This window comes from Amphiura filiformis, chromosome 1 (assembly GCF_039555335.1).
Source record: "Amphiura filiformis chromosome 1, Afil_fr2py, whole genome shotgun sequence".
In the NCBI taxonomy this organism is placed as follows: domain Eukaryota; kingdom Metazoa; phylum Echinodermata; class Ophiuroidea; order Amphilepidida; family Amphiuridae; genus Amphiura; species Amphiura filiformis.
Window position 1 is genome coordinate 5,273,297 of NC_092628.1, and position 11,378 is coordinate 5,284,674.

The following is an 11,378-nucleotide window of genomic DNA, read 5'->3' on the forward strand; positions in this document are numbered from 1 at the left end:
TATCGTCAAAGTTCTGCCGAAATCGGCACCCTTGCGAAGGGTTCAGAATTCGAATCGGGAACGAAAATATCCGATCTTTGCGATCAAAAACACAAAATTACAACTTTAAACATACTATTGGCAAAAGACATTATTACCAAACAATATAGAATAGAAAATTTGACATCATTTTCGCAAAATATTGAAGAAATTTGCTCACTAGACATCGAAAAAGTACGCAATCCAATTCCCGTTCAAACGCGTGAGAAACTGAAAGTGCATAATCCCGACTATATCGGTCTGCTAGCTGTATACAAACCATTCCATCATAACCACTGACTGGGCATGTAGTCTAAATTATAAATAGCCCGAGCCTGGTACTCACACCTCCGTCACTACAATTTCCACTGGCCTTCTCCGCACGAAGGTCTGAGACTCCTGAGCATATCTGGTCCAGGGTACACATAAAATACCACTTTTTCTCATAAATACCACTTCCTACCATTCCTCACGTGAAGATGAGACTTAAACAAAACATATATTTGGTGCATGTTCGTAAATTTTGAGCACATTTGAGGATGTAATTTAAAGTAAGACCAGACTTGCGACTGTTATCGTCGCCGTGTTTTGAATTCTTCCTATAAATAGATGCTGTCAATGTGACGTCATCACCGCGACGTGAATTCACAGTGCCCCGTTTTTCCCTACGTATGGCATTCATGGCCCTAGTGAGCAGGTGAGGAAGGAACAGGGCCATGATGTTTCGGGCTAAATTATAAAAGGGGGTGTATTCAGATTTCCTGGCTTTGTTAGCTTGCCTTTAGTCCGAGGTGCTCTGCCGATAACACTCCGACCGCCAGGCAATCTGCCAGTGGGACAACGAAACCGCTACGTGAACGAGCTATGTCAGCTTGAGCCCCGGGGCTTGAGCTTTAACCAGAGATAAAACAAATTGGGATATGACAGCTCAATGATAAAAGTAATAAAGTATGGTAACCGCCATTACCCTGCCATCGCGTAGGCCTGGAACACTACCGCGACTTCTACCGGATGCATCGCGCCTATGCTCCGCGCGCAAGTAATAAATTTCCCCCTAAAAATCACGGCTTGCTGCATCCACGGTTAGACTTTTTCAAGCCTGCTACAGTGCATTTTTATCAAATGTTGAACAGCTATTTTTAATATTTTAATGACATTTTTTTATTGATTACATCCAACCGACCAACAATACTGCTATTCTGGCCAAGATGTACAAGAAAAAACTGTTTCAAACACGAAAATTAACCCTGAGTTACACGCCTACATGTGAGACTTGACAATAGTGTATTTAGATCATCGTTGTCAAGCTCGAGGTGATTGACCCCCGATGATTGACAGTGGGGAACGCGTCTAGCCATGGTAGCAGGGGTGCTAATGGACGCGCTTGTTAGCACCCCAGCGCGCTTATTAGCACCCCATGGCGGCCTCCATACGTGTGTCAAATTTTGTGGTTAGCGGCAGCTTCTGTACAGCATACCGTAGCGTGCAAATTTGGCCAAATTAAGAGAATCGGCAAATCACTGTCAATCCCCTGGCTTAACCATCGCAATCGCGAATACGTGCGCAACGTCAAGCGTGTGCATTGGACCTTGTACAAATAATATGCGCTGGACGGCTAGCAGTACGCTTAATTTGTAAAAGGAAATCTGAATAAAACTTGGCCCGACACTACATGCATGACATGGATCGAATCCATGGGTTCCTACAGTCACCCATGGAAAACAGGGTACCGTACTGAAAACCAGTACACAATGTCCATATGGTAGGTATGCCAGGCAAACCTTGGTTACCCCGGTAACATTTGCTAGTCAGCGAAATTCGCCTAGACCGGGGACCAAACACAATCATGACAATACATACATAAATTTTACAAAAAATTTCAATTTTTTTCAAGAACAGGTCGGTCAAGGAAACCTACATAAATATGTTTTCTATACTTCACTTGACCCAAATATATGATTTTTTATGGTGATGAGACACTCACACATGGAATTTTAGAGGGATTTTGATAGCAGTTCCATTAAAAAAAGCTGCTATCATCATGAGACACCCCCGTAATGCTGTTTTGGGGAATTTTGCTAACAGAATCTTTTTGATGAAAGTCGATCTTTGAAAAGATGTAACTTTGCCACGGTAAGTGCTATGACAAAAAGGTTTTCAGTTTTGGCTCTCTTTACTCAAGGGCTTTAATTTGATATACAGGCCGAGTCAAAAAGAAATAAACTCAGGTTTGAAGGGCTATAACTCGAGATCTGCAAGAAATCTGCTAAAAACAAAAATACCACTGAAAAGAGCAAAATCTACACCTCTAAAATAAGAAAAGAATGTTGCAATTGCTCACAGCAAACTAAAGTTATACATGTACTCATTTGAATACAACCACCCATTTTTGTAGCTGCACACGACTGATGGATTTTCATCCATTTCAATTTCGACGAGTGCTAACAGGATTTATTGTTGAAAAGACAACTTTTGTTTTTAATTAATATTCAACAAGTCCATGACGGTACTATAGTTTGTAGGGATACCAATTCAAGTCTTTACGAACGATCCGGCAGTTCAGCTTGATTGGGGAATGTTGGGTAAAAGGATTTAGCTGATCTTTGGTCTTGCTGTATACGCATGTCTAACTTTAGCAATGTTCACTTGTGATCTAGCAGTTTGTGGTCTGCCTGACGCTTCCGGCTGTCTGTTCCTTATTAGTGTCCCATGCACATTGAGCTTGTTCACATTCTTATAATCTGCTCCCTTACCTGAAACCCGGTTAGCTGTAGGAAATTGGAGACGAAAAAGACGTTGAACTTCAGTGGGACACTTAGTTTCATGATACTTGTCGACAGAAACGTGCGCTCCCGTGCGGTATATTGTAGTAAAATGTTGTCATTTGGCCCGTTTTATTATAATGTAGTGCAATGAGATAAAATTCATATTGAAAAGAGCCCTTTAACATGTAGGAATTATTGATCGAAACCACACCTGCCACAGAACTTTTTTTGCATTTGAATATATAGCGCCTTACCAATCAATATAATAGGTAGGCCCCAACTGGGAAATGAAACCGTGTGCAGCTACAAAAATGGGTGATTTTATTCAAATGAGTATAACTTTAGTTTGCTGTGAGCAATTGCAACAATATTTTTTTTTAAATTTAGACGTGTAGAATTTGCTCTTTCCAGTGGTGTTTTCATTTTTAGCAGATTCTTTACAGATCTCAAGTTACAGCCCCTCAAACATGAGTTTACTTCTTTTTGACTCAGCCTGTATAAAATGATGCAGTTTGATGGCAAATCTAAATTCACCTGGCATACCTACTGTACATATGGTCCATGAGTTGTTTTGTTTACATTGCAGTAATTCCTTCAGAATAGTTACAGATTCCAAACAGATAAAACTTACCTCATATCTCTATCCTCTAAACTCCATAAACGAGGACTGGACTGAAGTCTAGCTAGTTGCACCATTTGGTAATTGTACCAAAAAATAACGTTTTGGGGGATTTTCTCCACAAGTTTGCATTTTGGCCCAAATTTGACCTCACAAATGAATTTTAAAATAAAAGTCTTTGCCATTCTAAGTGTGCAATACTTTAGATCAACAATTTAGCAGTTATGAGGCCTGAAAGTTTCCATAATTCCAGGGTTAAGACCACTCTTAACTTCTTATCTGACATAGAAATAGTTCTAGTTCATCGAGGAGGGGGGTGCGCCCATGGTCGCGAAGCGGCCAACAAGGCGCGTAGCGCCGAGGGGTTGTCATGGTCCGATACAGGCACTGAACAAGTGCTAATCTGACATGCAGGGTTTCACAGTGGGAATTCCAACTGAATGAACGCAGCTTTCAATAGTGTGATGATTGCGCAATGTACGTCGGGGTACGCCAGCGTGTGCGTCGTGCGACTCTGAGTAAGTGAATCCAACCTTGATGCCAATGCACTCATGATTGGTTAGCATTGTATCCATGGTTGTGTGTTTGTGTTGTAGTTTGAAATATGCGATATATGATAGCGGTTGGATCAAGTATTTGTTGAAAGCTGCGTTCATTCAATAGGAATTCCTAGTACTATAGTCTCCTGGACAGGGTTTGCAGGACACTATATTAATTATGTATATTTTTGGGTTTTTTTATCTATCATTTTTACAGACATCTAATTCATTTTGATTTCTGAACATGTCTAGATTCCAAAGTAGACAGCATCAAGAACAGCATGGATGTTAAATTGGAATCGATGAGTTCATTAGAAGTTCTGGTACAAGATGTTGCCCCTTGCTCAACAGATAGAGACAGACTCGGAGAAGATGAACTGGAAGCAGTTGATATCTATACACCTACTCAGCCATGGCAGGTTTGTTTGTGGTGTGATCTGTGAAAATTAACCCTTCACATGTCGCATTATCCTATTTCGTTTTATAAAGATAATAGCTCAGGCTTAAACTTTTAACTATATTTCTTCCATTTTTTTTTCAATTCTTTAATATTTGCTCATATTTGTTTTGTTGTTGAAGTCACAGGTTCTAAATTTCCATGTTTTTTTTGTCTACAAAACTTACATACCGTATTAAAAATGTAACCATGTGAAGGATTTTCACAGATCACATCACACATGTGCTTTACTAGATGATTCTATAGTAAAAGATGTTATACTGCTTGCTCATAGATCAATATTTCAAAACAACATTGGAAAGTCTCTTATGAGATTCAATTTGACATAGAAGTGACGTAAAAATAGGATTAACTACCATAGCAATAGATGAATACAAATTGAATATATCGTGTGGACGTACCTGCAATGAGCCATAGATGTCAAAGAACAGGGATAAAGACCTGGATTGCAATTCTACAGAATACAGGGCTGTCAACTCTCATGCATTGGCCGTGAGTCTCACGCATCGGGTCACTTTCTCACGGTCTCACGCCAAGGTAGTAAAATCTCACGCCCATGTAATAAATCTCACGCAAAAAGCTGAAAAATTAGTAAAATCTCACGCATCATGAATAATTTGTTGTTCCTACCACATTTCACACATTCAAAGTGAGAACATTTTGGCATAGCGAGGACAAAATCCCAGTCCTCACTTTGTGAACAGGTGCACAGGATGACACTCTTTCTGTAGGGGGTATAGGGGAGGTATGGGTGAATTCCTCTCTTTGTATGTGCTATTCGGAGATGTCCTCGCTGTGAAAAATGTCCTCACTTTGAATGTGTGAAACTCACTCTTGTCCTCGCTTTGAATGCTGGGACAGACACACTTTTATACCTATACACACGCTTTTACACACACGTCCTCTCTTTGAATGCCCGCGTACGGGGGTGGGGGTGTGCGTGTGTGACAAATTTGATTAAAGTTTTGGTTTTCACCTATTTTCTCGGAGACTAGGAGTCGCACGCTTCTCAAACTTGGTGGGTGGGTGCATCTTGACCCGAGACAAAACCGGTTTGTATTGGTTAGTGGGTCAAGGTCACTGAGGACCTCTAGAGGTCATCTGAGGTCAAATTAGTAAAAACTGTCGTATGGGCATGAAACTTGGTAGGTACAGTCAACATTTCAAGCCAAATTTTTGAAGGTCATTTCAAGGTCACCAGGGTCATCTGAGGTCAAATTAGTAAAAACTGTCGGATGGGCATGAAACTTGGTGGGTACAGTCAACATTTAAAGCCAAATTTTTGGAAGGTCATTTCGGGTCACCAGGGGTCATCTGAGGTCAAATTAGTAAAACTATCGGATGTGCATGAAACTTGGTGGGTACAGTCAACATTTAAAGCCAAATTTTTGGAAGGTCATTTCGAGGTCACCAGGGGTCATCTGAGGTCAAATTAGTAAAACTGTCGATGGACATGAAACTTGGTGGGTACAGTCAACATTTAAAGCCAAATTTTTGGAAGATCATTTCGAGGCCACCAGGGGTCATCTGAGGTCAAATTAGTAAAAACTGTCGTGTGGGTATGAAACTTAGTGGATACAGTCAACATTTAGAGCCAAAGTTTTGGAAGGTCATTTCAGGGTCACCAGGGATCAAATTAGTAAAAACTGTTGCATGGGCATGAAACTTGGTGGGCACAGTCACCATCAGCCAGATAATCGTGCCTAGCCGATAACCGCCAAATTCATTTACCTCTACCAAAAGTAATCACAAAAGCAGGCGGTTGCGAAAGCAGGCAAGACTCGTGGTTCGAGAACCGCCTTGTTCTAGACCTGCCCATTCCACTTCTCCAATCCTATAATAAAATACTATTTGATGTGATTTGCAGGCTGAAGGGATGTGGTTTAGTGACTACACAGGATACACAGAGAGTTTAGAAGAAGCAGACCATGTATTACAGGAGTATGAGATAGCCACTGGCAGTAAATATGTTGTCAACTATAAAAGAGCAAACTATGGAAAAACATTCCTCGGTAAGACAAAAAGTGTGTTCTCCAGAAAAATGCCACATTAACATAAAAATTGGATTCAAGACTTGGATGTTTGTGTTTCAAGCTTTTAAAAATTTCAAAATAATCCCATTCAATTACACAGTTGACGATGGATATTTACTGAATTTAGAGAATGCACGGCACACACCGACATCGCCTGGTTAATAATTATTTTGTACAGCAGAGACACTAAAATCAATACCCGGGATCGATACACGTGAATGTGCTATGCACGATCAGACGATAAATCTTTGGATACTAGAAAATGATTAATATCTTTAATATATTTTTTTATTCTAAAGCCATATTTTTTTGCTTGCACTTGAATATATGTGTTGAAAGGATATGATAGTCGTTAGCTTGCGTATTGAGAGAGAACCGTGCGTATTGAGCTCAAAAACTGACAAAAATTCTGATTTTATATGTTCCAAACTATAGTGCAGCGTAGGCCACTTGTGGAGGCGGTCTAAAAGCAGATGGCCTCAAGGCGTATACCTTGCTCACTCACACACAGAGAGGTCAGTCACGGGCTATTGTCAATAGCCTTAGTCGGATGTCCCTCGGCCCATTATGCGTCTCAAAACTATTAAACAGGTCGGAACGAAATGGCCATGCGTGGCTGTGGATTCAGCCTACCATGGCGATTTCTGCCATGAAGATATCAGGGCGATGACACTGTGCGGCGCCCACCACCTGATAATAAGACAATTAACCACCATCCTTCTACATTAGATATATTCTCTCTACTGTCTCAGTATGAAAAGAGAATTCCTTGATCTATATGGTGTATAAGTACTTGCTGTATTCTACCTACATGTAAATTATGAAATGCAAGTAAAAATGTGGAATTTACACTCGTTTAATCAATACAAATGCGGTGGATCTGAAGGCAAATTCATCATAATATATACCAGAAAGATAAGATGGTAGATTTATTTAGACATTTGATATAGTAGTTGTACAGGTGCATAAAAAACAGGGTGTTTATACAGTTGTCACAATCCTGTAGGATTCTTCAAATTATATTTTTCTTTCAGATCTGCACAAAGCTAAGCACAAGATAACTTGGGATGTGAAAAGTAGGAGAGAGAGTGTCACTGCATGTAGTAAGTTGGATATCCCTTTTGATGGAGTTCCGTTTATATTTGCTGGCAAGAAAGCATACGAGTGTCGCCATGGACAGGACAAGGGAGTAAATGCCAAGCTGAAATGGAAGAAAATTGCTGAAGTAAAACTGGTAGGTCAAATTTTCTATAAACTCAGGAATATTCATTGTATTTAAGCCCCCTATTTACAGAATTTGACCTCCTATGCTATTATGCCAAGTCCTTGCAATTCCTATACCAGTGCAAACAGTGCAATACAAGAATTCATTACTTATGTATTACATACATGTCAGCATTTGTCAGTTATTACATGTATTGTTATAAAAACTGAAGAAGGTTGAAAATTACAACACTTACCAAGGACAAAACATGGCAGATATCATGTATACTATGCTAATTACAGAAAAATGACACTTCCACCAGTGTTGACATATGATAATTGGTGGCGTCAATGTCGTTGCGACTCCAATTGAACAAGTCCAATACCCATGATTCAATCCACCGGTTATGCCAATTGTTTTGTGTGATTTCATAATTGATTTCTTTTCAAATTTTCAGAAAACTGACCCCAAGTTTCAAATTCGCTCACCCAGAATACAGCCCAGCATGAAATTGGGATGCAAAGCCCAGGTCCACATCACACACATCATCAGATTCCCAGAATATGAGGTGAGTTACAAGCCATGCACAGCAACTTTTAAAGTGTGTGTGGGGGTGTGTTTACGAAGGGAGGGTACAGACCACTGCTTGCTGGCTGCTTTTAGATTTTGTCCACACAAAATTTGTCTGGTGTCAAAGTATTCTTGAGCACTTTGGCAGACTTGTGTTCTTCCAGGTAAAACAAGGACTAAACAATAATTGTGGGCATTTAAAAAACAATCTTCAAATTAAAGTAACAAGTAAGATTCTTATATATCTGGGGGTGTATGTGTTTGTATCTACATTACAACTGTGGAGGCATGTATATTGTCACGGAGGTATAAGTGTGTTAGTGTTATAGACCTGACATGGAAGTCCTCTTTTGGTCTATACACTAGCGCGCTTGCCTCTTAATCCCAGGGTCATGGGTTCGATTCCTGGCAGAACCAGAAGTGGCTTGAGGAGGTGCAGGATACTTTCGTGAGCGGTTTGTGACAATATTATACAGACACTGTGGAGCCTTATCGCAACCATGTAGCTTTGTGGCTGGAGATAGCCCCAAAGTAAGGCCGAATTGGTCAAGATGGGAGATGCCGCACTTGTTGATAGAAAGACAGCTTAGGCTAATAGATATTGGCACTCCTTTCGTGGTGGATAATAATAAAGTATAAAACATGCAGGCATATGTCGGGCACCTAGGCAGGGTGATTCTTTGTTGGATTATTTGATTTGATCCTATTTGTGACCTCTTCTCATAATTTATTACTTTCTTTTTCTCACAAGTCTGAAACATCGAGTCGCAGATTCGCAGTATGTGGGTGTATAAAACTAACAAAGACAACAGATTTTAAAATCGAATAGAATATTTGAATCACACAAGAATTCTCTTTTTCTTTTACAGGTAACAAAGGACACCGCTCACTCCAGACGTTCAACATCAGACAAACTACGAGTCGCAATACACAAAATCCCATTCACTCTGCAACCAGTAGATAGATTCTACCTTAATCTATGTGATCCAAAGAACCACAATCACCCTCTAAAAGATGCTGAACTTGTACGCAAGGCACATAATCTACGTGTAGAGAGCCAAGGGAGTCATAAGAAAGCACGCAAGAAAAGACGCAGTGTCCCTGATGAGATGGCATTGATTCAGAAGGAACTTCAGATGATGAAACAAGACATTTCTGCTGCAGTTGTCTCGGATCATGTTGATGTCACTACCACCCATGCACCTGTTGGTGTTTCAGATTATGTTGATGTCCCCATCACCCAGTCACATGCACCTGTTGGTATCGCAGATCATGTTGACATCACTACCACCAGGTCAGATGTGCCTCTTGGCGTCTCAGATCATGTTGACGTCACAACCCAGTCATGTCCATCAGATGCACCTGTTGGTGTCACCAGTACCAGGTCATCAGATGCACCAGTTGCATTAAGTGTGTCAATGAATACTAATATGCCCACTATTTCTAGCCCTCCTAATACGGTGGTAGCCACACGATGTGCCAAAGTTTTAGAAAAGCTTATTAATGCAACTTTCATGGTTGAAAATGCTGATAAGTTAGCAGAACTTGAACAAAAGGCGAATGACTTGCTCAAAGATGCCAACACTAGTATTAATGAAGATGGTACAACAAGTAATACTCAAAATACAAATAGACATAGTGGCGATAATAGTTCAGTCATATTGCCTGTTACTATTGCAAGAAATGGAGGTGCTATGGCTGGGACAGTACCAATACAGACTGACAATACTGGCAGACCTGATGAGGAAGGTTGTCAGCAAGGACATAAACGTAAAGCTACCGATGACATGGGGGAGGGGGATGACGACGAGGGGGAAGAGGAGGGGGATATTGTACCAGTCACTCAATCTATTGAATATGTCAATGTTGCAGGTGGCCAGCCTAGTATTGTTTACACATATGGGACAAGTAATAGAATGATGTATTTGTGACCGGACTGATAAGATTATCATACCAGGGTGGACTATACAAAACTTATGTACCATCATGCTATATGAGATGAAAATAGATCCGAATCTGAATTGGCTGAACAACTAAACAGTTGGTTACAATATTTTGCTGTAAACCTTTGACGAGCGTGTACTACTGTGATGTTGCAAAGTCAGAGCTAACAACACGTACTTCAGCAGCCAATCAGAGACAAGTGCAATAAATATGCGATGTACGCTTAAAATACACATTTTGTGAATGACTGCTGGTCTTTAGAATGACTACTGTTCTTAATTCAAATAGTTCACTGTTGAAGTGCAACATGTAATTAAATGCAATTATCACAATGTCAACTGGGTGACATAAAAATGAGGTAGGTATATGTGCCGCAAGGTCGGATTTTATTCATGCTGCAAAATGAACACCAATTATTCAGAAGACAATGTCTAGATCTTTATTCAATTGATAATTCACTATTGAAGTGTAATACATGTATGTATGTATTCCAATTATCACTATGACAACTGGGTCACATACAGGTGGGGTATAATTAGGATTCCAATTTTGATACTCAATGTACTTTGAATACAAAATCTAGGCATGAACCTTGTGGCCATAATGTTCCCAGTATTTTGGGACCAAAATAGGACCTTGTGGCACTAAGCCTCAAAATATGCTTCCTGAATTCCACTATTTCAATTAACCATTGATAATAACACACAAGACAATGGTTTTCATTTCATCATACTCATAAATTATATTTTATTTATTTCACATTATTAGCTCCATATAACCCTTGTTACATAAAATGTACCAAAGTAATTAAACGACTGCTTCAATAAAATTAACTCAAGTTATCAGTTATAAATCTATTCCAGCTCCAGTGACAACCGCATAAATTTTCCTGTAATACATGTAGGTAAATTAGCATTTTACTTTTGAAAACTCACTATAACAGGGCTACGTAGTGCCCCGAGTTTTATGTCCCTCCATTAAACATTGGCCCAATCCTAATACTTGTGTCAAAATCATCTTTTTTCCCCCTTTCACATCATGCCATCACTTTATTAATTTTAATAGCACTAGCAGTTCGCTATGCAAAATGGAGGGCTGCATGTCCCTATGAACTGCAAGTAAACAGGGTTACATGCGCATTATCTATTTGAGGGAAACCGTGATAATTGGCCATATATATTAAACATCCACACATCCAAGTAACATCACGAGCACCAGCAGTCAATTTT

At 39.8% G+C, this 11,378-nt stretch overlaps 1 protein-coding gene across 2 annotated transcripts in view; it reads left to right on the forward strand.

The window, feature by feature from the left end:
- LOC140149373 (uncharacterized) overlaps positions 1 to 10,998 on the forward strand; it is an 11,406-nt gene extending 408 nt beyond the window's left edge. Inside the window, exons 2-6 of one of the 2 annotated variants that reach the window (XM_072171817.1) lie at positions 4,194 to 4,360; positions 6,266 to 6,410; positions 7,466 to 7,665; positions 8,093 to 8,203; positions 9,075 to 10,998. In XM_072171817.1, the coding sequence (XP_072027918.1) occupies positions 4,194 to 4,360; positions 6,266 to 6,410; positions 7,466 to 7,665; positions 8,093 to 8,203; positions 9,075 to 10,136 (1,685 nt within the window). In that variant the 3' untranslated portion in view covers positions 10,137 to 10,998. Of the gene's footprint in view, positions 1 to 4,158; positions 4,361 to 6,265; positions 6,411 to 7,465; positions 7,666 to 8,092; positions 8,204 to 9,074 lie in introns of both variants that reach the window. The other variant, XM_072172405.1, reaches the window with a different exon arrangement.
- The last annotated feature ends 380 nt before the right edge of the window (positions 10,999 to 11,378 follow it).